Here is a 27,292-nt window from a genome sequence, read left to right as displayed (position 1 = left end):
TGTAATATTCTTTCATTTAATTCTAACAATCCTATAAAGTGAGTACCATTGTCGCCACTTGGCAGATAAGTAAACCGAGTCACGGAGATTGAATAACTTGACTAAAGGGTCAGTATTTGAACCCAGTGCTCTTGGCCCCTAGAGCCCGGGGCTCTTAACCTCTTCTCTACACCTTGCTCTTCCTTCCAGAAGGCCCTCTCACCCAGGAAGATTGCCCCTCTTCTGCAGTCCTCCCCCAGATCGTGAGTTTACAACAGAGGGGGCTCCCGCTGGGAGAGCACGTCCAGCTGGCAGAACTTCTGTCACACGGGGTTAATGAATGTTGGGCTGGAGCTTGGAGCGGGGAGCAGGTCAGCCTTGCCCAACCCGCCTGGAGGTTCTGCTGGCTCTGTGCTCTTCTGCACCAGAGCCTACCCGGGAGATGCATTTTGTCCTGGCTCAACCTGCGCCTGCGCTTGCCGGCGTTTCCACCTGGGCTCCGCTTGTGCGCTCCATGTGTTGTGTGATCCATGTGTGCAGCCTGGGTCTTCTTCCTGCTCAGACTCTCAGCACCCCCACCTTCTGGGCCCCCCTTCCTGTGCTGGGGCTTGGGTGAGGGGGAGGCCTTCTTGGCGGGAGCCTCAGAGAGGAGGAGGGAAGGAAGGGGGAGAGGAAATTGCAGACATAGCTGAAGGCGCGGCCTGAGGCCTGTGGGCCGGTGACCCCCCTGTCTGTCCAGGCTGGAGACCCCATCCCCAGTCCTGAGACTGGGTTCAAGCAGGGGGCAGATCTAGATGGAGAAAGGACAGACCGGCTCCCACGGAGATGGGAAAGGACTCCTGGGTGTCTTTGTGACTGTTGAGTCTGTTTTGTGAGCATGTGTGCAGGCATTTCTGCCTTTATTTGTATATTTGTGTGTGTCTTTCCTGTTTATCTGCTTGCGCATTTTGGCGGGGGGCGGGGGGCGGGTACCGCTGCATGCAAACCCCTGCAGCTGCTGGTCAGCAAATGCTCCGTCCGGGGAATGGGGAGGACCTCTGGGAATGGGGGTTCGGGCAGGAAACAGGACAGACACAAACCCCTTCCCTCGTGGAGCTGGCTCCCGGCCGAGAGACAACCATTCCATGAAGAAGGTAGCCTCGGTGCTGCTGAGGCTCCGGGCGATGGAGCACACCTGCAGGCCGCTCTTCCAGGCGCGTGGGAGGGGACACCCGAATCCTGCCACGTGGGGCTCGGCGAGAGCTGTGGCAGGAGTCACCAGGCCTCGAAGCCAGAGGGCCTTGGGGCGCCTCTCTCCCGGGTGCAGCGGAGGGGGCATGGGGGCCCCCCGCGGGGGACCTGGGACGTTACTGTCCATGTGGCGGGGAACCTGAGAGTCTGGGGGGTTGGGGGTAGCGTCACGGTTCCTGACGGACTGTGGAGAGACCCCGGTGGGGACCCGGGGCAGCACGGGCAGCCGCGGGGCGGGCATGGGAGCCGGGAGAGCGGCGAGGGCCTCAGCTGTGCGGGCAGGCGGCGCCCAGGGCTGGGTCCAGGAAGTGCCACTGTCCAGGTGAGGCGGGGTCACCTTTCAAGGCGGTGTCTACAATTCCCGCCTTGCCTGAGGCTGTGAGGGAAAGAGGACGTAGGACCACTGCTTGACGCTGGGCCGGAGCACCTGAAGGAAGCGTATGTGGGGTGCAGGTTTTGGGGGGTGGTCAGAGTTGCCTTTGAGATGATTTGAGATGTGTGTTAGATACCCGGGGGAGATGTCAGGCAGGGGACCTTGGGAGGAGTCTGAGCTGGACATGAGTTTGGGAGCCCTTGGCACAGAAGATGGATGGAACTCCCTGGGAGTGGGTGAGATCATCTGTGGGGCAGGGAGGGAGGAGAAGCCGCTGAAGCTCTGCTTGCGCAACCTTGAGGGTTCTTGTGGGGGAGGAGTCAGGAGATCGCGGGGGTGGGGTCAGGGTGAAGAAGGTGTGGGGAGACACCCTTGAGGTGGGAGGAAGAGCCGGCTGGGCATCACACTGAGCAGACAGGTGGACGTCCGGCCAGAATCTAACCACTGGCCGTGGTATCAGTGGGTTTCCAAGGGCGCGTGGGTTCACTGGAGGCCTTCCATCCATGGGAATGTTGGTGTGTGCTGCAGCTGTCCTCAGACCTTGTGTCTTGAGGATGTTGGTCTGAGTCCCCAGGGCACCCACCTGCGTCTTCCCCAGGGGCCACGTGCACGCCTCTCTGCATTCATGAGAGCATACCGGGTTTTGGATCCGTTCGTGTTTAGCTATTGCGCTGCTATGTGGACCTCTGGGTATGGCTGAGCTGCTGACACAGGTGTCTGTGCCTTGGTGTGTGACTCAGCCCTGGTGAAGCTGGTGGCCATGCTGAGCAGAGTGGGGGTTGAGATGCTTCCTGGTCCCTTTAGGAACTGGGGTGTACAGGGTACCCAGAGTGTTGCCTTCCTCTAGGGAGATGCATGGGGCCAAGCTAGGCTGTGTGGAAGGAATAGCAGCCTTGCCCTGGAGGGTTCTGAAGAAGCTGAGGGCTACTCCTGGAGGCCCCGGGGAATGTGCCTTTGGCCCAGGTGGGCTGTCCCCACAGCACTCATGCCCTCCTGACCACTTGCCTGTCTGCTTTTCTGCCTGCCTCGCTCTGCCCGCCCTGCCCTCCCTGTGCGCCAGCCAGTCTGCAGGTGTTCCCAGCCACCTGCTTTCCGGTTGTACTGGCTGGCATCTCTGCATATCTGTCACTCGCTGGCCTGGCTTCCCTCCCATCTCTCTACCTGCTGATTTCCTCCCTGTCTGCCAGCCTATGACTGACCTGCTGCCCGTCCACCTGCCCACTGGCTGGCTGCCTCTCTGCTCTCCTGTCAGCCTGTGAGACTAGAGATTTGTCACCTTGGGAGGCATAGAGAGTGATCCTAGGATGAAACTCAGGAAAGACAGATCTTTTTTATTTTTTAAATTTTTAAGAATATATTTATTTATTTGACAGAGAGAGAGAGAGAGAACACAAGCAGGGGAAGCAGCAGAGGGAGAGGGAGAAGGAGGCTCTCCGAGGAGCAGGGAGCCCAATGCAGGGCTTAATCCTAGGACCCTGGGATCACGACCTGAGCCGAAGGCAGATGCTTAACCCATTGAGCCACCCAGGCGCCCCAACCCACAGGTCTTTTTTAATGAAACAAGTTAAGACAGGTCTTTGATGGGAGTTCAGGGGGCTGAGGGATCCAGGGCCTCTAGGAGGGCTCTCAGAGGGACTGGCATATTCAGGGCCCAATGCAAAACCCTACTCTGCTCCCTTCCTCTGTGGTCAAGCTGGGGGTCTGTTCCTGACACTAGGGCCTCCCCACTGAGGGGTTCAGGGGCTGACTAGGTCTTAGATGGAGGGAAGAAGGCAACCCATTCATGGCCTCCTTGGACCTGCCCAGTCCTCTGAATACTCCTCAGGCCCGGAGACAGCTGCTGGGAAGAAGCCACAGTGAAATTTATAGAACGAACAATAAATGGATATTGAGTGCCCTCCTGGCACCTGGTACTTGGTTGGCTACGTGCGCTTCACCTTCAGATCCTCCCAGTGACCCTGTGCAGTTTGTAACAGTACTGGGACTTCATCTAACGCGGAGTGCAGCAAGGCTCAGGTGAAGCCGGTCTGTGTGGTCACGTGGCTTTAAGGGGCAGGGCCTAGATTTGACTTTAGAGCCTCTGCTCCCAACCAGTCTTCCACTGGGCGGTTCTAGGTCACGGTTCCCCACCCAGTCAGACCCAAAGCTGCCTTTTCATGATACTCTGTATGGATCCTTTAATGCTCCTGAAGTGAAATTAATGCTAATATGCCCACCTCCATGTCTGATTAAAAATATAAAGAAAAGGTAATAGATACGGTCGAAGTGGTCACTCGCTTGGAACGTGACAGCTCCGAGTGCAGACTGGTGTTGGGACATTGCGGTCATGACCGTTTTGGAAATGGCGAGGAGCTCTTGGTAAAGTTCTGAACGACACGGAGTACAGATTCCCTCCACTTCACACGGTCGTTGAATTTCCTGAAGGTTCCATGTACATTATGTGTCCACCAGTCCTTTGTGTTTATGTATAAAAGGGAGATAGATTCTTGGCTCTGGTCACTGTAAACATGTTTTCACTCCCGTCGTGCAGGATGTAGAATCTGCCTTCCTTGTGGGGCTGTCTCTGGCTCCCACCCTCTGCCAGCGGCACCCTCATCATTCTGACGAACCCTCCCACATGGACATGCACAAAAAAAAGCCTGCCCTCATCTGAGTAGGGAAGGCAGATAGAATCAATAATCAGACATACAGTATCCTACGAGGCTGTGGTAAGCACAATGAAGAAACATAAAGTGGAAACCTTAAGGGGTTAGAGAACGCCAGGTGTTCACGGACAGCCTCTCTGAGGTGACATTTTGAGCAGAGGGAAGTCAGGGAGGCACCCATGCAAATATCTAGGGGAAGAGCCTTCCAGAAATAATAGCTCAGGCAATGGCCTTGAGGTGGAAGCCTGCTTGGCTCCCTTAGGATCAGCAAGGAGCCCAGTGTGCCTGGCACAGGGAGTGAGGAGGGGTGAGGGGCCCACAAGCTAGAGAGGAGGCCAGGTGCAGAGCCTGGTTTGTGGACCTTTCCAAGCCACAGACCGACCTCTGGATGTTATCCCGCATGGGACAGAAGCCATCAGAGGTGTGTAAGCAGGAGAGGGACAAAACCCGGCTTGTAACAGGCTCATTAACGGGCTCATTCTGGCTGCCACGTGGCCCCTGGGAGTTTGTAGGGGAAGGTGGGAGTAGGGAGGCCAGGAAGCAAGAGTGGAGCACTCAGGGTGGTCGCAGGGAGCTGTGCGAATGGTCAGATGCTGCCTGGCCGGGGACAGGATCAGTAGTGGGTTGGACCATGGGGCGGGAGGGAACCGGGGGTGGGCTTGAAGTCAGGACAAGCTTGGCTCTGAAGCCGAGTGACTGGGCCGAGACTCCATTTCCTCCCTTCCCCACTTCAGAGAGCTGGGCAGCTCCAGTGCGGCTTCTCCGAAACGGCTCTCCCTGAGGCCGCTGGAGGCCCGGAGGCAGATAAAACGGGTAGAAACTTCTCAGTTCCTGTTCAACTTCTCAGGAGCACGCGAGGCTGTTGATCCCCAAAGCCCCCACCCCCCACCTTTCTACTTTCCCCTTCCGTAGCTTTCGGGGCTCAGGATAAAAACTGAAGAGCGATCTGACCCGTTGAGGTCAAGAGACTAAGCGTTCTGGTGTGTGCCGCGTGCACAGCCCGACCTAGGTGTAGACACGTGAGCAGACCCGGCCGGGCCCCTGCCCTCGGATGGCTGCTTTCGTGTGGGTGACCGGTGAGGCTGACCCATGCATGTGCCCGGGAGTCACCTGGGCACAGAAGGGAGGCCAATCGGGTGGGGGGACCGGGAGGAGGTGGGCGTGGCGATGAGTCCCAGGCACAGCAGTGGGTAGAGCCAGAGTGCTGGGAGCGAGGGCACCCAGGACAGCTCCGCAGATGACAGATGGGTCAAAGCGTGTGTAGACATAGGAGTGACCAGGGAGGTGGGGGCCGCTCGGCCACTGGGTCGGGGTGGTGTGAAGGTCGGGGCGAGGGGCCAGGGCGGTGCTGAAAGCCGCGGAGCCCCAGGGCCGCCTCACTCTTGCTGTGTGCATACTTGCCTGCGAAGAGGCTCCTGTGCATGGAGCTCTCTGCTCCTTCTGTGACCTGGGGCTGTGTGTGGGCTCCCACTCCTGTGAGTGGGTCTGTCAGGGTACCGTGGGGTGCTGAGGGAGGGGCCGGCCTACCTTCATCTTCACTGCTCCAGTGCTCCAGCCGAAATGTCTAAATTTAGACAAAGGAAGGAAGGAAAGAAGAAAGGAAGGAAGGAAGCCCTTTGGCTTCCTATGGAGGGGAGTGAGGGTGGTGACCAGTGTAGGAAAAGGCCTGCCTGACCCTTCTTACCCCAGCTGCCCTGAATGGGCGTGGGGACACAGGGGCAGTCTCTGTCCGGCCAGGATCCATGACCCCCAGACGGGGGTTTGGCAGGGAGAGAAGACTGACACTCGGCTGGCCAGCTGCAGCCGCTCTCGGACACCTCCTGCCTGCCCCTGGGGCACTCAGGGGTGTGGGGTGCACTAATGGGTCTTCAGGAAAATGCCGGGTAGCTCTGTCTGCCCCCCACCCCCACCAAGGCAGTGGGGTGGGATTGGGCTGTGGGGTGGGGGGCTGTCAGAGTGGGCAGAGCCGATGGGGGTATAGGTCAGTGGTAGAGCATTTGACTGCAGAGTGGGCAGAGCCGAGAGCTGCGGGAAACCTGCCCTGGTTGGCAGGGGCAGGAGAGACGGAGACACAGAGACACACAGAACAGCAGGCCACACTGGCTCCAGGTCAGGAAGTTTTATTGCTGACATGCAGGAAGAGTCCCCATGTAGTACAAAAATATGTCTTTATACAAACTTTTTTGTGACTTTTTCTGTTTTGTTTCTTTACAACAAGACCTCTCAGTGTGTGACACCCAGTGAGGCAGGCCCAACCTCCTCTCATTTGCTTTGCCACGAACGTAATCAGACTCAGGGGCTGACCTGGGAGGGCCCAGCCTGTCTGATAAGGCTCTGCAGACCCCCGAGGGTATTGCTTTGAAAAGGAGGAGAAAGCCGACCTGTGGCAAGCAAGCCCAGAGGGTCCTGGCAGGCTGCTGGACAGGTACGCAGCCGAGACCCTCACGGGAGGACAGTCACAGGGGCTGGGAGCCCTAGGCCAGACTGCATTTCTACTCCCTTGGGAGACTTCTTTTTGAAATAAATATAGAAAAGAGGACATCCCCCGCCTCCACAGCACGGCACCCTGGCTCTCGGTGGCTGGCCACCAATAGAGACAGAGTCTGGTGCTCAAGGGGACTAAGTGCTGGGCTCAGGCGGGCTCCCACAGACCCACTGAGGCAGAGGCATGAGGCGCCCAAGTGCTGGGATGGGGGCATGGGGAGGAGGGGGCATGGGCGGCCCTGCTACTGCTGGCAAGAGGTGGCCCCATTTTTTCCAGATGGGGAAACTGAGGCACAAGGAGGTTTGGGAACTTGCCCAAGTCACTCACAGTGAGTCAGCTTTTGGGGAGGGGGCAGCTCACACTCTGGGAAACAAGGTCACACAGGCCTCGGTCACCTCCCCACTGGGGAGCAAAAACAGGAAGGGCCTGAGGGCCCAGGGCTGCCTGGAGGGGAACACTCAGCCTTTCCAGGGGGGCCAGGGGGGATAGGCCAGAGGAAGGGTCTTTGCTTGGCACTGGGCAAGGCCAAGTCCAGTGAGGGAGAGTGGGAGGGAAGGGCATTCTGGTGAGAACAGTGTTTCTGGCAAGACGGGCATCCACTTCAAAATCTCGGCTCAAAAAGGGCAGCAGGGCTGTTCTCAAGACAGACAGGCCCCCCCCAGTTCCCTACAACTCTCCCCACAAGCCCCACAGCCCCGATGAAGGGCTCTGGCCAGGGTCTGCTGGAGATACCCACGTCCAGTATGAGGCAAAAACAGGAGGGGAGATTCCCCCACCACTCTGTGAACACAGAGGGGTGTGGGGAGCAACAGGGCATGTGAGCAGGGCCCACCTGTGCACGGTTGGCCCAGCGAACCCTCCTCACCCGACCACCAGGCACCCCTTCTGCATCTGTGTCAGTGTCACCTTGGTACCACGGTGTGGGGCGCGGAAAGAAACCAGGCTTAATGCGAGGGTACACAGCACCTCAGAGAAGCTACAGAGTGGGAGAAGGAGAACCAAGTCTAGAGAGGCCTCCCCATCACCAGAAACAGGAGGGACTGGTGGGCTGGAGGTGGAGGGGCCGGCAAGAAGGGGCTTCTGAGCCTGGGGGCCAGGAGGGGGCCCATCTGTGGGCAGTGGACTCCCTGCCGTCCAGCCAGGTCGGCGGGGGCGGGGGTGGGGAGCGGCCACTGGCCGAGCCACCTAGAGATGGGAGAGAAGTTGGTTTCAGTACAAAAATAAATATATCTGAATTCTGCTTAAGATGAGGTGAAGTTTTCCAAAGCTTGGACTGAGGGGCCTGGGGTCAGAAGGGGAAGGACGGACACAGACTGGGAGGGGGCCGGGGAGGGTCATGGTGGGGGTGGGTGTTCATTCTGGGAGCCAGCAGCCGAGCTGGAGTTCAGCTTATCTGTCCTTGGGGGGTGGGGGGCAGCTGCCCTGGGCCAGTTGGCCGGGCTCCCTCCTCCTCCCTCTCACTCAGTCCGGAGACAGCATGGTTGAAGAGCCAGAGGTAGATTAAAACGTCATGATTAAAAGCAGATTAGTTATCTAGGCTTCTCAGATTAAAAAAACCAAACAATCAAGCGATCATTCCCAAGGTAGCTTTGTGGTACGTCTGCTGAGCCCATGTGTGACCTGCGCTGTCCCTGCCCCATCCCCGTCGCAGCGGTCGGGGGAGAGTCCGGGCCGCGGGCTGGGGGCCGGGAAGAGAGGGTGGGGGGGCGGCGCCCTGGCCAGGGGGCTACTTGCGCAGGTAGCGCTGTGCCAGGATGGCCGCGTCCAGGGGGTTCATGGGCTGTGCGTCGTGGCCCAGCCGCCGCACGGGGGGCACGCTGCCGAACTGCCGCTTGGGCCCCCAGCTCCGGGCCTCATGTATGGAGCTCTTCTCCTCGGCCAGCAGCAGCTGCTGCCGCATGTAGTTCTCAAACTCGTACTGGGAGCACTCCTCTGTCACCTTCGCCTTGGGAGAGACAGATGCAGGGGGCAGGGGCGGGAGGAGATGGGGAGAGAGATCGAGAGAGGGGGCGGGGGTTGGAGAAGAGAGCAGGGAACCTGTGTCAGGTGACCTGGCTCCAGGGGCTGCCCTGGGTGTGAGGCAGCCCTCCTGCCAGCCTGGACCTTGCCTGCTGCCTGGCCTGGGGTCGCTCTAGCTGAAGCACAGGCCTGGGATCTGAGTGGATCCCACTGAACGCTCCTTTCCTAACCCACTGACCTTGGGGGAGGTTGCATGACCTTGGAAGCCTTGGCTTCCTGAACTGTGAAGAGGGGCAGTCATCTCCCCTCAGAGCTGCCCTGGGGGTGGTGCAGCCCAGGCAGAGAGCAGCGCCCTGGAGTGGCAGGTACCCGTGCTCACCATCACAGGGCGGATCAGGGCTCTGCACTCAGATTTAGGGGTCTGAGCTGTGTGACCAGGAAAATCGCCATACCTCTCTGAACCTCAGTCTCCTTTTGTGAACAGAGGAGAACACGGCCACCCAGGCCTGTGGTGCAGAGGAACAGATGCACAGTGGGTGGCACCTAGGAAAGGGAGGTCTCAAGGGCGCGGAGGCTCTGCCGAGGTCCCAAGGTGCCTCCTCCTGCTCCCCACCTGCCCAGTACAGGCTGTGGAACTCTGGGGCCAGGGGATGAGGGGCAGGGCCAGGGAGGGAAGGTCCTCCTGGCATCCAACCCAGGGCTCTGCTCTGTTCACCTAGCCTTGCCCTCCAGGGGGCACCCTAAGATCACCTGCCAGTTGCGGCCTGGGGCCCAAGTCAGCCCCCACCCCAGGCCCAGCACTTTCTCCAGTGCAGTGAGCAGGAAATGAGAGAAAACTGGGAGAAAATGAATCATCTGGAAAAGGAAGAGCAGAGAGGCTGAGAGAGACCAGTGAGTCAGAGGTAGAGCAGTATGGCTGTGTAAAGGGCCAGGCCAGGGCAGGGCCAGGGCTTGGGCAGAAAGAGGAAGCTGAGAGAGGGCCAGGCCGGGCCCCTGCTTCCACGGCCCCACAGCCCAGGAGGGAAGGCACACCCCAGGCAGCTCCGACCTAGGGGGCCCTGCAGCCTGCTGGGAGCTGTTATCTCTGTCCCCCCGGTCCTGCCTGCCGTCCCTGGACACTGGTCCCTTGGGACCGGGTGACGACGGGTCTGACCACCTCAACTCACCTCCTGGGAGCTGTCTGCGTTGCTCATCTGGTCGTCGATGTCAGGAACCACTTGCAAAGGCCCGCTCAGCGAAGACAGGGACTGCCTGCGGGAAGGCAGACGAGTCGGGCTGCCTCCCCAGGTCTGGCCCACGGGAGCCCCACAGCTTGGCTGGACTTGGCTGGGTCCCAGCTCAACCCTCTCTTGACATGAATGACTCTGTCTCCCAAGCCTTGGTTTTCTTATCTGATCATGGAAACATTTCTACCTCATAGGCTGTGGTGGAAAATCAGTGAGGTAATTAATGTCAATCCCAGAGTCGGCATCAACCAGCACTCGGGATGCTCCACCTGAGCTCTGGGAAGGCCCTGCCCATCTCACCCGTGGGACAATCTGGAAATCGGACTCTGGCTGTCAAAGAAACAGGCCCGCCCTCAGGCTGCTTGTCTGGGTGGGAGGGGCAGGGCCTCAGCCGGGCTCCTGCCCACTTACCACGATGCGATGATGGCACTGAGGGCCTCCAGGACATCCGCGGCAGCGAGGCGCTGCTGGGGGTCGAGGACCAGCAGTTTCCGGATGAGACACACGGTGTTCTCGGATACGCGGCCGTCCCTGATGCGGGACAAGGTGAGGGCTCAGGTGGCGCAGGCTGGGCGGGCTCGCTCCAACCCACTGCCCCACCCCAGGGAGTGCCACTCACTCAGGGATGGTGTACTCCGCGGCCTTGATCTTGCGGAAGAGCTCCTGGGGGATGCTGTCGTAGAAGGGGAACTGGCCGTACAGCATGGTGAAGAGCACCACGCCCAGGGCCCACATGTCGCTGGGCTTGCCCCGGTACGGCCGGCCTGCGGGGCACACAGACACATGCACACTCAGCCCAGGCCCGGGGAAGGGCTAGGCCCTGGGCTTCCCTTGGCTTCCCAGCCATGTGCCTGACCCTACCCACAGGGCTCACCCCCCACCCCCCGCACTTTCAGGAGGACACCGGAGTGACACCGAGGTGAAGGGACTATACTTGGCCTTGTGCAGGCCACCCCCCTGATGACCAGCCCTGCTCTGCCAGACTGCAAATTTATGGGGGCTGGACCTGGGTCTATAACCCCGGCAAGCAGCTCATGGAGCAGGTGGCCAGGAACGCATGCGTGGAACAATGAGCTAACCGGCTCTGGGCCCGTTGGGCACTTCTGCCCCAATCCCTAGCCCCTCACCCCAGAGCACCTTGCCCCGTCTGCGAGGATCCCCTACCCTGTTTACTTCCTATCTCCCCCACAAGGAGGTAAGTTCTAATGCAGGCACCTCCCTGCTTGGTGCACAGCCAAGCCCAGGTGCCCAGCACGGACTCCAGTATTTGCTAGAGGAGTGAATATCTGTGATTGTGAACTCTCCGTGCTGTTTCCCTCCCTGCAGAACAGAAGGGAGTCAGCATTTAAGTGAGTGCCAAGCACCACGCTGTGACAGCCCTGGAAGAGATGCTTTCATTTCATTACGTCTCCACCAAACTCCGGGAATTAGATATCTTCTCTTTTTCCAAAATGAGGCACAGGGATGTCACTTGTCCCACACCACATGGTTGATGGGGAAGCCCCGCTCCTCCCACTCTCAGGGCAGGCCGTCACCCACCATCTGTGCTAGAGCTCCTCTAGCGCGCCGGCCATGGCCTGGCCTGTTCCCGAAAACACAGGACAGCACGTCAAGCCTTTCGAAATCTCCCGCCTTGCCCTGTCCCTGGGACAGCAGGCTCAGCAGCAGCCCAGATCCCAGAATGGGACTCAGAGCCCCATGCGCGTGGGAGAGAATCTGCTGGGCACCAGGCAGCGCCTGGACAACTGGGATCCTTCCTATGGGTTCTGAAGCCACGTGGGTGGCGACAGACGCCTTTGGGGTAAGGGATCCTGGTTCTGGGGGGCTCTCCAGGCCCACTGAAGGTCAAGCAGCATAACCAGGTGCATGGAAGTACCCTTACAGGCCTTGGCCTGTGCCTCCAGAAGGTACCATGGGCCTCCATGACCTAGCCTATTACTTCATCTGTGAAATGGGGCCGGGACGCTGACCTCATACGGCTGCTTGGGGAGTGAGCCGCTTTCTGCCCTGGCCGGTGCAGTAGGCGATTTTGTGGAGATGAGCCTCTGCTAAGCTTTCTCCAAGGCTGAGTCACCCTGGCCCTTTTCCAACCCCCAGTGCCAAAGAGCAGCGTGGGTGACTTTGTGCAGCTGACCCCAGGGCGACCCTGTTGCTCTGGACCCTGCTCCGCCACGTGGGGTCATCACCAGCGTCTGCTGGGCCACGACTCTTAGTGGTAGCAGCTGTGGGTGGTTCCTGCCGAGATGCCCGGGACAGAACCAGGGGCCAAGGCAGCCTGGGCTCCCTCAGCTTGAGCCCCAGGACTTCTGCCCTGACCCAGATGGGAGCTGGAGAGACTTCCAGCAGACAAGCCACCCCAGGAGCTCAGCCCAGATAGGAGACCTTTCCCTGAACTTTGGCTTCTGAGGGGACAGAACTTCAAGGCTTCTTTTCCATAATGATAACCTAGCTAACGTTTACTATCCAGCCAGCAGGTTCAAGGCCTTCTTTAACCCCACAGGACCTCAGGAAGCAGGGACTGCTATTACCTCTGCTTTATAGATGTGAAACTTGGGGCCCAGAGAAGTCAGTAACTTTTTCAGGGTGACACAGTTATTAACCAGACTATAAACTCTATGCGGGCAAGGTCAGGTTTGCCTTTCCACAGCTCCAGGCCAGATGCCCGAGGCTGTGCTTGGAGCACAGAGTGAACCAAGTGGCAGACCTCGCCTCAGAGCCTGCATGGCGGGACCTGTCATTATCATCCTGCGTCAACCTCTTCACCGTGGGGGGGGGCAGCAGTGCATCCCGCTTGTAACCTGGGGGGCAACTGGGGCTCAGAGAAGGGGGATGAAGGTCAGAATGAGACTTGCATTTCTACTCTCCGGATCTAGGACTCTCTCGGAAGCAGTGGGTTTGCCTGTTTCATCCTCTAACGCCGGCCTGAAGCTGGAGGAGCCAGAGTGGGGCCCACCTGGGGGCACGCACAGCTACGGGTCCCACCTCGCGGGCCTGCACTGAGGCAGGAGCCTGGTGCAACGTCCCGGCTCTGTCACACAGAGGGATGCTTTGGGGAATCTCACAGAGGCTATCGGGGCTGGGCCAGTCCCTGGGAAGTGGGGAGTGCAGCCCTGGCTCCTGGCTCCCTCTAGTAGAGGCCACGGGGACTCCAACGCAAACTTCAAGGTCCTGGGAGGTGGCAGCATGGCCAGGGAGAGGCCGGGGGAGACCTCCGAGGTGTGGTCACACTCCAGCCAGTTACGGCAGCCTGTTCCTCGCATGCACGTGCTGCCCGGGGAGATGCGGGTCTGTCGCTGTGCGCGGGGGTGCAGGACTGTGTGCCGGGGATGGTGGCCCCGGAGGCACCCTGAAACCTCCATGTGGAAGAGGTGGGAGCAGACGTGAAGCCCTCGGTTCCTGAAGGATCAGGACAGAAAGACCCAATTTGGCAAATGACACTGGGAAAGGAGAGAAAGAGTCCCAGGGAACATGGGCTTGGGCAGGAGGCTGGCTGGGGACGAGCCTCAGTTCTCCCTTCTACTGTTCGTACGACAGAGGGACCTCGAAACTACCTCGCAGGGTAGCTGTGTGGTCTGGAGCAGATGACGTGGTCACGCACGCCACACAGGGCCCGGCACTGAGCCATAGGATCAGTGGGTACTCAGGGTGTAACCAGCTTTTTTATTTTGTGTGCTGGCTGTTCTGGCCCCACTAGAAAGTCAGCTCAGTGTTCATGGAAGCGGGGATGTCTGCGTGCCTGTTCACGGCTGTATCTGAAGTGTCTAGAACAGGGCCTTCTACATGGTAGGCCCCTGGTAAATTCAGGCCGGAGGGAGGGAGGGCCAGGTGAAGGAAGGAAGGGGGAAGGAAGGAGCTAATGAAGGAACAGCAGGAGGGGAGAGGTGTCCTTGTCAAGGTGGCAGAGCCGGTGAAGACCTGCTCAGGGCTTCCTCTCGCACTTGAAACAAGTGATGACGTTCTCCCTGGGGCTTCCCTCAGGCCTTGCTGGTCTGGCCTCTGCCCACCTCTCTGGCCTCACCTTGAACCAGGCTCCCGGTCTGAGCAGCAGCCACAGCTGGCTGTGCGGCCTTGGCCCAGTCACTTCCCCTCCAGTCCTTATCTGTCCTGGCAATCACAGCTCAAAGGTCACTTCCTCAGGGAAGTCCTTCAAGTGCCCATCATTCACACTCACAGAAATAATCTGAGTCATTAACCCAGCACCGGGCTGAGGATCCCCATCTTCCTCTCCACATGACCCCATATTCTGTACACAGACGGACAGTCCTGGTCCGGACCACTGCCACAGCTCCAGCACCTAGGCCAGGGCTTCCCCCACCCCAGCACACGCTCTGCTGAAGGAAGGAGACTCCGTGAAGCCCGGAGGGGCGTTGCCCTTGGGGCCGCTGCCTGGCACCACGCACATACCGCTGAGCACATCTGGGCTGATGTAGGCAGGGCTCCCCCTCTGGTCCTTCAGCAGGTCCCCCTCGCTCACGAGATGCTTCCCGAGGCAGAAGTTGGTGATGGTTATCCGATGCGTTCTGGGAGCAGGGGGCAGAGAATGAACAAACGTTGTGTCTGTACCCATGGGCACCAGCTGCCCCCGCTCCGGCCCAGGGAGCAAAGGAATCACACCCACATCCTTTTCTGCTCCCCGGGCCCCGCTGCCTTCCCCCGTGGCTGCATGAACGGTGCCATCACGGGCGCTGACGCTGGCCATGCCCCCTTGCTTGCCACCTGCTCCGCTGTCCCCTCAGCACCTGGGCTCGGAGAACTGAGTCACTCCGACCCAGGGAGTGCTCCAGAGGGGCTCCCCGGAAACTGCCATCCGGGCTGAGCCTCGGGGCCAAGGCTTAGGACTCAGGATGACAAACCACCTCATAGAACATCGACATCTGGAATGACGAGATCGGGTTTGGCTCCCTCATTTACACAGAGTGAAAAGGACGTTCAGCAGGGCTCTGAAGTCCATCTATGGGGGCCACTTTTGTCCCCCTCGGCTGATCCATATGGACATCACCTTCAATCAGAGTCACTGTCAATCAGCGTCCCAAATAGTACAAAAAAATGAATGCTCACAGAGACTTAACAGGTGCAGCCCGTGGCTTATGGGTCTGATGTGGACTATTTGTATTCGCCACTCACAAAAGCCTAGGAGGGAGGCTTCCTCCCTGCCCCCGTTTCCCAGGTGATGCAGTGAAGGTACAGAGAAACGAAGGAACTCGCTCAGGGTCCTACAGCTAGTGAGCAGGACCAAAGTCAGGGTCTACCTGACACCAGAGCCTGCGCTCTGGACGGATACCGACTGGTACTGTAGGGGGCACTGGCAGTGCCCGGCCCCCGATTTTCTCTTCAGTTCCAGCAAAGCTAACTCAGCCCTTGTCTTGTGCTTCGGACTCTCCTCTGACCTGGAAAACCATAGCCTCCCTCATCTGAGAGTCATGGGTGAGAGCGGCTTAGGGTTTGGATCCTTTAAGGAAGCTCACTGCGTGCACAAAAGGAAGAGGCCCATGGAGTACATGTTACTCCACACCTGGGCAGTGGGGGTGGGCAGGCTCCTCCACGAGGCTCTGTTGGGGAGAGCCAGTGAGGCAGGGTGCCTCTCTACCCACAGAGGCAGGGGTCACCCGCCCTGCTCCTTGTCAGCTGGCTGGGCAGAGAAGCAGGGGGATGGCAGGAAGGGCAGCCCGGTGAGCCTCCCGCTGCCTCTCACTGGCTGAGCCTCCAGGATGAAGAGGGGGTCGGTGCTCTGAGGTACAGGGTGTATGGGGCTGAGCGTGGAATTCCCCAGGAGCTGTGACCGACAGGCTCTGCGAGCCCTTAGCTATCTCGGGGAATTCTGCTGGCAAAGGGCTTGGTACAAAACAAAGGTTAGTTTGTCCTCTGCATTCCAAATGGAAACCTTGACTCTCTCTCTGCATACAGGCCTGTCCTGTCAGATGCCACAGAAATCTGCCTGGTGGCCCCCCCAGGGTAGCTAAGGTCTGACAGTGCAGGCAAAGGGTCTGGCCAAGGATACCATGTCAGAAGTGGATCGCTCCAGCTCTGAGCCGCCACACCACAGCCCTGAATGTGGGACTGTGCATCCCCAAGGCCCACGGTCCGTCCCCCACCTCAGATGGCTGCCACGGCTGGTGGTGTCTTGCACGGGTGCCCTGAGGCACGAGACACTGGGAGAGGACCGCTCAGGGCAGGGTCCTGGGGGCTCAGGAGTTGGGTTTCCAGGTTCCAGGCCCAGCTCCGCCATTTCCTGGCTGTGTGACCATGGGTGCCTCATTTAATCTCTTATTAAACCTGTTTCCTCATCTGTCAAACGGGGGATATTAGCACCCAATTCCTAGGACTGTGTAAGGATGTGACAAGAAGACAACCCCAGTGAAGGCACAGAGCCGGGGGCCTGGCAACTAGGAACTAACTGCTAAGGGCTGTCTTGGGTTATCCTCTCCTCCTCAGACGGTAGGCACAGCTGGCTGGGGCTGGTAATGGGAGAGCCCAGGAAAGACCCCATCTGAGGCAGCATGCGAGGGGATCCATGCCGTGGCCACGGGCCTCGGAGCAAGCAGGCCAGCTGGACCCGAGCTGGGCTGGGGGGCTCTAGGACACTGTGTGTGGCTGGGCGACGGGTGGCAGGGACGAGCTGGCCCACACTGCCGGGGATCCTGGAGGCGATCCCACAGGAAACCACATGGTCAGCCCCGAGACCTCCTGAAGCTTGGCCGTGCGCCCCTGCCCTGCCACTACCACCCAAGTCGGTGGGTGGTACCCAGCTCCCTGGGAGCCCCAGACCCCCCCAAGGCTCATTCCAGCAGCAAGGGCAGTGGGGGTGAAGGGAGGCAGCTCTGCGTCAGCAGGATCCACTGGGCCTGAGTCACTCTTCAGTTATGGCCCTTTGGGCTGCCTGCGTTTTTCTCCTTTTCTAGGAACTTGATGTGCAACTTGCTTACCCAAAAAGAAAGGAGGAAGGAGAAAGAACCCACTGCAGACCTCATATAACCTCAAAAGGGTATTTCAGGTTTCAACCCTTGCCTTTTCTCCCAAGCAGGGTGAACTCATGACAGCCGCCCCTCAAACACTTCTCCCTGCTTCCTCCCCTGGGGCCACTCTGTTCTGCGAGGGACAGAGGCGGCCTCCCGAGGACTCTGCAGCTGGAGTCAGGGCCCAGCCCGGCGGCCAGGCAGGGCTGGATCTCCTCCAGGTCGGCCTTCCAACTCTGCCCAGGTGCGAGAGAGAAGGGAGCGATGTGCCTGCAGACACCACGATGCAGGGTGTGGTGTTCGTACTTGGTCCCTCTGTGCTGGGCACCGCGGCACACTGCCCCCTCCTGGAACACCATGAGTTAAGGGAGAGAGGTGGCCAGAACTGCCATCGGTCCCAAAACCCCAAAAAGGGCATCATCAGATGAGAGGCAATACAGCCAAGACAAAGGGTCCGAGGGAGGTCCTGGGGCTCCTCAGTCTGAGGAAAACATACAGGGGCGCACACGCACATACAGACAGACACACACACACGGAGGAGCTGGTATAGCCCCACGGCCAGTACTCAAGAGAGGCTGGGCTTCCCAACTACATTCCTGTGACAGAAGTGGCTCGGTAAAGTTGGGGGGAGCAGAAGCTGGGAGCAGACCCTCCACGGACACACAGAGGCCTGGAGCACTTCTGTGGCCGGCGGTGCGACCCTTGGGCCGCAGAGAGCCAGTGCAGAGCTGCAGGGAAGGCCGCAGAGGACAGGGGCTCTGCAGCCAGATGCACTTAGGTGGTCCAAAGATAAGCCCCTCTGTGTGCTCAACGAGCCTGACGTCCAGAGCAGGACGGTACTGGGCCAGCGTCCCACAGAAGACCAGGACAGCGAGGCTTCGGAAGACCACAAGCTCTCCGGGCTGGGGCCAGGGCCCCCCTGCGCTCACTGCAGGCGCCCTCACCAGCCACTCAACCCCCAGTAGGCCTCATCTCCCGGGGCAGTGAGCCACGGTCCGTCGAGTACAGGGTGCACTTATGCTGGGCCCAGTCCCGGGAGACAGTTCCACGTCTCAGGCCCGTCTCTGCAGGGAGGCTTAACCACCTATACTTCCACAGGTGAGGAAACGGAAGCTCGGAGAAGTGTCTGCTACCACAGCAGCCTCTCACTACACGGATCAGTCAACCAACCAAAACATGATCAAACGAACTCCCATCGTCTCTCGGGGAATGCAAAGGCAGTCCTGGGCTATGACCCAGGTGACCCCCAAGCTTCTCCAGCCTTCTGACTCGGCCTGTCAGAGGTTCCAGCAGCCCTGGAACTTCGGCTCCCTTCCCTCCTCCCTGAGGAGCATGACAGGGTCAGGTTTTCATGGCTTCACTTTCTCTAGCTGGCCAATCTTTACTCATCCTTTAGGGAACTGACTCAGATGGCCAGAGTCTCTGCCTTCCTCCCGGGGCCCCCAGTCAGTGCTCTTGGGTAGGTGGCCCATTGCACGGTGACACCAGGAGACCGTCTGTGGCATCAGGGTGGGTGGTGGCAGCAGAAAGGCGGTGACCTCCCCGTGGCATTGTCGGGGCGGGGGGGATTTGGTCCACCCATGCCCTTCCCCAGGGGCCTATCTCCCTGCAGCTTTTCCTCCTGTGACTGCTGTGGCTCCGGCCACTTCCCAGGGACAGCAGGCCCCCTCCTGAGTAGGTGACCAGGTGCCTGCCATTTGTGAGCCCCCTGACCCACTTCAACACCTGGAGGTGAGGGGGTGGCAAGGGTGAGAGGTCGAGGGAGGGCAGGAGAGGCAGCAGACCCGTCCCAGCCCTGTACTTCCACAGTCGTGGTGGTGCCTGCCGGCAGTCCTGGACCCCTGTGAGGCTGGGGCCTCTCCACCTGGACGGGAGGGTGACAGCTTGTGGCCCGGGCCTTGAGTGATCTCTCTCTGCCACTGATGGACCAAGGGTGCTAGTGTGAGCCGCCCAGACCCCCTCTAAGATCGAGGCACCTTTTCCCTGTTGCAGAGAGTGATGGCTTCTGACCACTCATAGCTGCATCCTTTTCCAGAAAGCCCCTGAGCTAAAGGAAGCTGCCCTAGCTATGGCTAGCCCACCTTGCCCTGGGCACAGGCTGCATTCTGAGGCTGGTCGCAGAGGGTATCCAGGGCCATGCGTCCCCCTGCCTCGGAAGGGACATCTGAAGGGCCCCCTGGCTCTTGAGTTTTCCAGGCTGAGGCCCCGCCATGACTGCACCACAGCTCGGCTTCTCCCTCTGTCCAATCCTGCCCTTTGCCCTGAGAGCTCTTCCTAGGAAACCTTCTACACACACACCTCAGAGTCTATTTCCTGGGAATCCGACCTACAACGAGGCCTCTTTTTGCTCATCTGTCATTCCTTCACTCGTTTCTCCATTTCTTACAGTCATTTACTGAGCACCCACTAGACCCATCAAATGAATGGCCCAAGAAGGATCCCTGGATCCTTCCTCGAGCTCCCTTTCTGTGGCCGGTGGCCTTTAAGACTCCCCTTCTTGGGGCGCCTGGGTGGCTCAGTAGTGGGTTAAATCCTCTGACTTCAGCTCAGGTCATGATCCCGGGGTCCTGGGATCAAGCCCCGCATCAGGCTCTCTGCTCAGGAGGGATCCTGCTTCCCCCTCCCTCTCTACCTGCTTCTCTGCCTACTTGTGATCTCTGTCAAATAAATAAATAAAATCTTAAAAAAACAAAATTTAGGAAAAAAAAAAAGACTCCCCTTCTTTTTTTTCCTTTTTCTTCCTCTTTTTCTAAGTAGGCTCCATGCCCAGTGAGGAGCTGAATGTGGAACTTGAACTCACGACCCTGAGATCAAAACCTGAGCTGAGAGCGAGTTGGATGCTCAACCGACAGAGCCACCCAGGTGCCCCTAAGGCTCCTTCCTTCGAAGCAAGCACCATATCCCCATGTGGCAAGAGGCAGAAGCGGGCATCCCATCCCAGAGCCCCTGGGATTCCTGGGGGAAGTGGGCTGTTGTGAGTCAGAGATTGGGGGGCACTAGAGGGCACTGGGTAGCTGCAGCATGTAGCCCGTGCCAGCCGCAAGGTCACATCCTGACAGAGAAGGATCTTACCTCTTATTGAGCACCATGTTCCCAAGCTTCAGGTCTCTGTGCACAATGTTTTTCTGGAAAAGCAACAGGCATGTGGCTTGGACCATGAAGGACGGAGGCAGGGTTGGGCCTGGCCTATAAGATGTGGGCTCTCCAGGAGTTCGAGGGGGGCAGGAAAAAGCCGTAGGACACGTTTCTTTAGGCTCATGCCTTGATTTGTCAGCCAAGGACAGATCAGCACTGTTCTAAGGCCTCATCAACCCTGGGCAGGGATGGGGTAATACGTGAACCCAGGCAGTCTCTCTCCTGCTGGGGGCGGTTTCCCCGGATCTCTCCCCCCAGGGCAGCAGCCAAGGGGAAAACCACTCCTCACCACCTCCAGTAAACATCCTGCTGAGAAAAACACTAACATCGGCCTGCAGCTGCGGTCAGGGGGCGCTCTCTCACAGCTCTGGGGACCGAGTAGTGCAGGCAGAAGGTGTGTGCCTGGAAGAGGCCCAGGTTCTCCTCACTGTACCTTGGGGTGCCTGACACCCCATCTCTAGGGAAAGCTCAGAGTCAGACTGCGGCTGCCCCAGGGGATCTCACCGTCGTCTCCTCTGCCGGAAGACTACAGGCTAGCCTCTCGACAGACACTGGGCTCTGCTGGGCTGCTGGGCAGCGCCTCCCCAGGTACACGGGCTGAGGCTTGCAGCCACGTGCCTCACTGGCCACATAGGTCCTCTAGCCACCTTCCCTGCGGACATTCCAGCTGCAGAGCACGCCTGGGGGCTAGGGGTCAGGGAGGGGGGACGACCCAGAGCCACTTCCACGGAGCAGAAGCAAGAAGGGTGGCCTCCTGTGGCAGTGGGGCCTGGAGGCTTCTCAGCCGCCGGGAACACAGGCCATGCCGGCTAGAGGAGGCGGGACCAGCAGTGGGGTGGTGGTGGGGGGCGGGATTTGGGAGTGGTGGGGGTGCGAGTGGGATTTGGGAGTGGTGGGGGTGTGAGCCTCACCTGGTGCAGGGCTTCCACGACACGCACCACGTCATAAAAGATGACGACGGTCTCCCGCTCGCTGAGCCTCTTCTCCTTGATGACGTAGTGCTGCAGGTTGATGAGGTCGGCGGTCTTGTCGCTGAAGTCGTGCGCACAGAGGCAATCCAGGACGAGGCAGATGCGCTTCCTCATCTTCTTCACCACTCGGCTGGATTCCGTGTCCTCGACGACTTCACAGGTGCGGTCCTGGGAGGCAAGGGGGCAGACCAGGGCTTGGCTGTGGGCCTGCAGGTCAAGGGCCGGGGCTCAGGGACCCTCCTCTGGAGCCAGAGACACACACCAACGTGGGAGCCTGCACGAGCGGCACCCTGAGGCCTGGGTGGCCAGGACCGGGGCTGCCCTTAAAGGCTCCGTGCTCTGATCCCAGTGTAAGGGGTTCAGATCAGGGCTTAGCCTGTAGTGCCAAAGGGACCTCCGGGTCCAGGTTACAGGCAGCGGACCTGGGGCCCCAGGACATCTCCTCTCTGTGGCACTCCCAGAGGCTCCAGCTGTGACTGAGGCCAGAGACGGTGGAAGCGAGGTGTTCCGTGTGTCTGACACAATTGATTTCACGTGGAAGCTGGACTCCAGGCAGCCAAGGAATAGTGGGTAAGGTGGGGTTCAGGCCCCAGCTCCCGCTCCCTCCGGCTGTGGGCCATGGGGCAGTTTACCTCACTTCTCCAAGTCTCTGGTCAAAGGGAGCCGGCACCCTCCTCACAGGCTGCTCAGGGAATCCGGCAGCCCGCACCAGTGCTCAGGAGGTGGGTCTGCACCAGCACGTGGTGGTAAGTGCCAGGCCCATTTTCCTTGCCAAAAAGATGGTTTCTTTTCTTTTCTCTTTTCTTTTCTTTTTTTTTTTTTAAAGATTTTATTTATTCATTTGACAGACAGAGATCATAAGCAGGCAGAGAAGCAGGCAGAGAGAGGAGGAAGCAGGCTCCCTGCTGAGCAGAGAGCCCGATGCGGGGCTCGATCCCAGGACCCTGGGATCACGACCTGAGCCAAAGGCCTCAACCCACTGAGCCACCCAGGTGCCCCTCTTTTCTCTTGTCTTTTCAAGCATTCTCTACAGCCAGCGTGGGGCTTGAACTTAGAACCCTGAAATCGAGAGCTGCATTCTCTACTGATGAGCCAGCTTGGGGAGATGCTCCGTGTCAGCCGCACAGACCGAAGCTGGCCTCTGGGGACCCCTGGGGACTGAGTAGCTCTGTCCCTCCTTCCGAGTGTGACCACACCTCTTGTTCCCTCTTCCCCAGGGGCCCGGCGTGGCTGGCACACAGGTGACTCTGGACATGCTTCTCACCACCAGGTGTTATCATCCCAGAGGACACAAAGCAGGGCCAAGCTCTGGCAGCTGTCAGAGACGAAGCCCTGAAGACTCACGATCACCCTCAGTTTGGTTTCACGTGGACAGGAAACAGGGATTTTCAGAGTTGCCTCTAACTGCACATGTAAGAATGAAGACTTTGGTAGGGTGCACGGGGCAGAGCGGTCCCTTCCCTTTATTTTATCCAAGAACTCAAGCAGACGAGGAAGTAACCACGGTGAGTGTGTACAAGGACAGCCTGGGCTGCACACATGCCTGCTCACCCTCCTGACCGCCTCACGAGGCAAGTGTCCATCACCACCTCCATTTTACAGATGAGGAACCCGAGGTGTAGGGACTGGAAGTGAGTTGCCCAAAGGTCACACAACCAGATTCCAGAGCCGCAGGCTCCAAACCCTCCGTGCCTCCCTGCCTCACATCACTTCTCGAGTACCAGGTCCATCTGGCCAGAGTGGCCCTGGCCAGCGCGTCCAGCCGAGGGCCCAGCAGAAGCTCTGCTGGGGGCCTGAGCAGGAGGCCTCCCAGGCATTCTGAAACCGGCCTTCTCATTTCTGGAGACACGATTTCGGTTTGGCACTGAGGAAAGCTCTTTCCAGGGTACAAGCTACTCACGAGTACCTTCCCTAAGGGACTCAGAACATCTGAGCACAGGGGCTCAGGGATACTCGCTCAACTAAGCTGCGATGCCTGGGCAGGTGAAAGGACTGTCAGTACCACAACCAGCTGCAGGATCCACAGGTGGCCCACAAGGCTCGGCCCTCCTCGTTGCCCCCCTTCCACCCCAGCCTAGAAAATTCCTGGCACGACACAATAGGAAAGAGCCCGGGTGTCTTTAAATGGCTTCATGCTTTCCTCCCTTCTCGGAGAAGTGGCGCTCCAAAGAAAGGGGCATTCCCGCTGGGCACGAGCCTCACAGCAGGGGTGCAGGCCAGAGCCTGACCTCCAGCCCACCCCACCCGGGAAGTTCTGGCGCTCCCAGTACGCAGGGGTCCCAGGCGGTCACGTGGGCAAGCTGCTCCAAGTACAGATGTGGCCCCAGCAGGGGGCAGCCCCAAGAGCCAGCCACCAGGGGTGGGGGGGCCGGGAGGGGGGACAGGTAGCCCCTCTGCCACTCACCTGGAAGAGCCCGTGGTGGTGAACCACGCCGTCCTGCGTGTGGAGGAGGGAAAGCAGAGAGTACTCGGTGTGCAACAGCATCTTGCCTTGCCTTTCCTCTTGGCTTTCTATTCCTTGGTCCCCCCTCTCCTCAAGGGTAAGGATCTTTAGGAAGGCACACACACAAAAAGACCAAAAACCCAAAAACAAACCTTACTTTACAAAGCAGAGTGACCGAAGCAGGCGGTGCAGGGGGCTCACAGTTGGGCCCGCAGCACCTGTACGCGTGCTCCCACAGGCACGTACGACGTGCAAGGGCTTTCTCAGTTGGATGGCAGCATGAGTCCTGCTCTGAGCGCGTTCCTGCCATCAGACCTGCTCTGAGTGAGACAGCGTGAGCCGGACCGCTTCCCGGGAAGAAACAGTGCTACTCTTGCTCACTAGTGGTGTGGGTGTGAAGGTGAGGAAGAGGGGGAGAGCCGGCTGGCAGGGCAGCCCCTGGGGCCCCAGCTTCCCCCGCCCCGGGCGCCTCACTCACCTTCAGCTGATAGAAGTCATCTGTGCCGTCTTTCCTCGCCAAACACTGCACAATGCTTGGCACTGGGGAGTTGCCCAGACGGGGACCTACGGCACAGAGAGCCTCGGGCTTACTCTTCTGAAGCCCTGTCTCTTGTGGCACCATGTGGCCTTTCTGCAGTTCACAGTCACTGAGCAACTGCCACCCCCCCACCCCCGCCACCAGTCTCCTGGTGGAGAGTTCTCAGACTCCCCCAACAATGGAGCACATGCGCATGTGCCTGAGGTACACCTGGCTTTTACAGGCCCGGCTTGCAAAAGGAGGGGTTCTTAACTGTGGGGGTGTGCAGGAACCTCCGAGGAGTGGGTGTTAAAAGCAGAGACCCCAGCAGCCACCTGGAGCTTCTGAATCAGCATCTCCAGGCTGAGGAACTACCACTTTGAGAGTTTCCCAGGTTGTCTGGGGTGGCTGCCTGGCCCCTGTTGGAGCCCAGGTTTAGGGCACTTCTGTACTCCTGCAGACACTGCTCGCTGTCCCTTGCCAGCATCCTGACTGATGCCTTTTTTTTTTTAAGATTTTATTTATTTGACAGAGAGGGACACAGAGAGGGAGGGAACACAAGCGGGGGAGTGGGAGAGGAGAAGCAGGCTTCCCGCTGATTAGAGAGTCCGATGTGGGGCTTGATCTGAGGACCCTGGAATCATGACCTGGGCCGAAGGCAGACACTAAAGACTGAGCCACCTAGGTGATCCACAGTGTCACTGCTCTAACATACAGTCGAAACTTCTCCTCGGGAGTGAGCCCAAATATCACTTCCTCCTGTGGAACCTTCCCTGTATATACTCCCTGTAACCCGTCCCACTCTCGCATCTTCTTGTTTACTTACTTCAAGGCACTTACTGCCCTGCTTGTAATCTTGTGCATTGTTTACTCTGTTTCTTTTTCCAACTAGAATGTTAAGCTCTGTGAGGGCAGGAACGTGCCTGCCCTGTTCACTGCTGCACCCCAGCACCCAGCCCAGGCCCAGCCCACGGCAGGCTCTGGAAACGAGTGCCCAGTGACTGGGGCTGGAACTGTCCTGCGCCCATAGCCTGAGACGCCACCCCAAAGCAAAACCCACACCCAGTCTCTGGTGTCCTCAAGAGCCCACTTCACCCCGGCAACCCCAAGCACTGCAACTCCAATTTGTTGGGCCTCCAACATCACACAGAAAGGCCCTGGTGCTCTTCTGGACCACTGGGCACACCCAATTCTGCAGGAGTCTGTACAAATTTTACCAGAAACCTGGAGGGCTATACCAGACACCTTGTGGAATGAACTGTGCCCTCCAAGAATGGTCGAGGAAGTGCCTTGGATGATGGGCCTCGGGTTCTGATGCAGCTTGTGTAGCTCCTGTGTGCGGCATGGGGTAGGGGGGGTGAATGGGGTGCTCTGGGGGAAGAGACAGTCTAGCTCTCAGCTGGAGCTGACTGAAGGCCGATGAGGCTACAACAAAAATGACAACCTGGGTACAGCTTGACCTGAGGCTCTATCCGATCTTCTACTGCACAAAGGGGCTGCGCTTAGAGCCGCAAGGCTAGGGCCCCACACGTGCACTGTGGTGGGTGTGGCACTCCGCCCTGCATAGCCCAGGGTGGGATTGCGCCTGCGCCTGCCCCCCTCCTGCACCCCTGCCCCCGCACCCACACCCCCAGCCCACCCCATGGTCAGAGGCTTACCCAGGATGAACGGTCCAGCTCTCTTTGCATTATTTCCGGAAATGCCACCTCCAAGAGCCTTGGCCCTGGCAGACGTTTCCCCAGCTCCTCTGTCCGATGCTCTCCGCTTCATTCTCAGCTCTAGACAAGACAGAGAAGAGCCCTTCTCACTGAGCAAGTCAGCGAGTTTCCTCACGCGAACCCAGCCTGCGAGTCTCCGAGTTGAGGAAGCGTCACACAGCTGCTGCTGTTCCCGCTGCTGCTGCTGCCGCCGCTGCTGCCACCTCCTCCCCCTCCCGGAGGAGCATCGAAGGTTCCCGGTGACAAAGAACCACAGCTCCTTCCCTTGGCATTGATCAGGGGCTCAAGGTGGATATCATTCCAGGCAGCAAAAACTGGCTACGGAGGCAGGCAGCTAGCCTGCCTCAAGGGGGCCGGTCAAATGCAGAGAGGAGGGCACTGGCTTTGTGCAGATGCCAACTGGGGTCCCCGAGAGACCACCCCAGAGACAAAGAGAAGAGACGGCCCAGAAGCAGCTGTTCCCAAAGTGAGGCCTTCCTCCCAAATACCTGTAGCCAAGTGGCCTGAGGTGCTGAATCCTGGGTCCCCCCTATACCCCTTCTCGTCTGACCTCTGGGGCATGGTGGGGAGGGGGCCTGGGGGACTCTCATGCCCACCACGTGTGAGGATGGTTGCCCTGGGGATCTCCTCTCTCAAACTCCCCTGACTCTCAGGTCCTCTCTGATGGAAAAACACCCAAAGTTGTCAATGGCAGGGATCTACTTTCTCTTCTTTGTCCTATTTTCAATTTTTTTTTTTTAATTACTTTTAAGGAAAACATATATTGTGCATTTAAGGGCCAAGTGAAAGGATGCTGGTGGAGGTCATGATCTACCTGGAAATCCCTGTCTCCTCCAGGGTTAAGATGAAAGATGGACCCAGGAACCAGACTCTAGAATATGAATCTGGATATGGATTAAATAAGACAAGAGAGTTAGTTGCTCCTTTCAGCTGCTGACAATTAACAGTTCAGGGAGGCACTGTCCTGGATATGGGGCGAGGAGAGAGGGTAGAGAGGGCAGAGGCCACAGGGATGCCCAGGAAGGCCAGTTGCCCAGCCCTGAGGAGGGGCCCTTGGCCCTCAGGCAGCTCAGGAACACTTCCCTGCAGAGGTGATACTGGATGAGCCGGGCAAAGGGCAAGGTCATTCTAGGCAGAGGGACCCGAGTGAGCAAACCCACATGGGTAAGAAATGGCACAGAAGCAACATGCTCCAAGGACTTTGTGTTGCCACAGTATAGAGCATGAAGCAAGGGGTGAGAGGTGACCCAGAGGGAGGGACAAGGGCCAGATTTGGGGGACCTAATGGCCAAGTTAGGAGTGCAGCCTTTATCCTTCCGTGAAAGGCTTGGGGACACTGAACCCTAAACTTCCATAATTTTTTCTTCATACAGAATTAGCATTCCCTGCAGAAACATTAGAAAACACAGATATGCAAAAATAAGAACACAAGGTACCCATAATCTCAGCGTCCAGATGTAGTCACTGCTAACACTCGAGTGGACTTTCCTGTCTGCTCACGTGAGCACGCTTCTAGTTTCATTATTACCAACATTTGGACCACACTGTGGCACCACTTTGTAAGCTTCCTTTTCTCCCACCTAAAATACATGATGAAGGTGAATCTTACAGTAGGTGAAATATATCTCAGGAAAGCTGTAAAAAAAAAAAAATCAGTA

General features: G+C 58.6%; 1 protein-coding gene across 4 annotated transcripts in view; it reads right to left on the bottom strand.

The window, feature by feature from the left end:
* Positions 1 to 6,331: 6,331 nt before the first annotated feature.
* Positions 6,332 to 27,292, bottom strand: part of STK40 (serine/threonine kinase 40) — a 40,377-nt gene continuing 19,416 nt past the window's right edge. For 2 of the 4 annotated variants that reach the window (XM_047725793.1, XM_047725791.1), the window contains exons 2-11: positions 25,575 to 25,694; positions 23,878 to 23,963; positions 23,361 to 23,504; positions 20,897 to 21,124; positions 19,923 to 19,975; positions 14,302 to 14,417; positions 10,517 to 10,661; positions 10,309 to 10,428; positions 9,838 to 9,922; positions 6,332 to 8,657 (exon numbers count right to left, since the gene is read on the bottom strand). In XM_047725793.1, the coding sequence (XP_047581749.1) occupies positions 8,439 to 8,657; positions 9,838 to 9,922; positions 10,309 to 10,428; positions 10,517 to 10,661; positions 14,302 to 14,417; positions 19,923 to 19,975; positions 20,897 to 21,124; positions 23,361 to 23,504; positions 23,878 to 23,963; positions 25,575 to 25,686 (1,308 nt within the window). In that variant the 5' untranslated portion in view covers positions 25,687 to 25,694 and the 3' untranslated portion in view covers positions 6,332 to 8,438. Of the gene's footprint in view, positions 8,658 to 9,837; positions 9,923 to 10,308; positions 10,429 to 10,516; positions 10,662 to 14,301; positions 14,418 to 19,922; positions 19,976 to 20,896; positions 21,125 to 23,360; positions 23,505 to 23,877; positions 23,964 to 25,574; positions 25,695 to 26,448; positions 26,519 to 27,070; positions 27,091 to 27,292 lie in introns of those variants that run through there. The other 2 variants (XM_047725792.1, XM_047725794.1) reach the window with 2 other exon arrangements.

This window comes from Lutra lutra, chromosome 4, assembly GCF_902655055.1.
Source record: "Lutra lutra chromosome 4, mLutLut1.2, whole genome shotgun sequence".
Taxonomy (NCBI): Eukaryota; Metazoa; Chordata; class Mammalia; order Carnivora; family Mustelidae; genus Lutra; species Lutra lutra.
The sequence above is the reverse complement of the archived record's forward strand: the minus strand, read 5'-3'. Positions and strand labels throughout refer to the sequence as shown.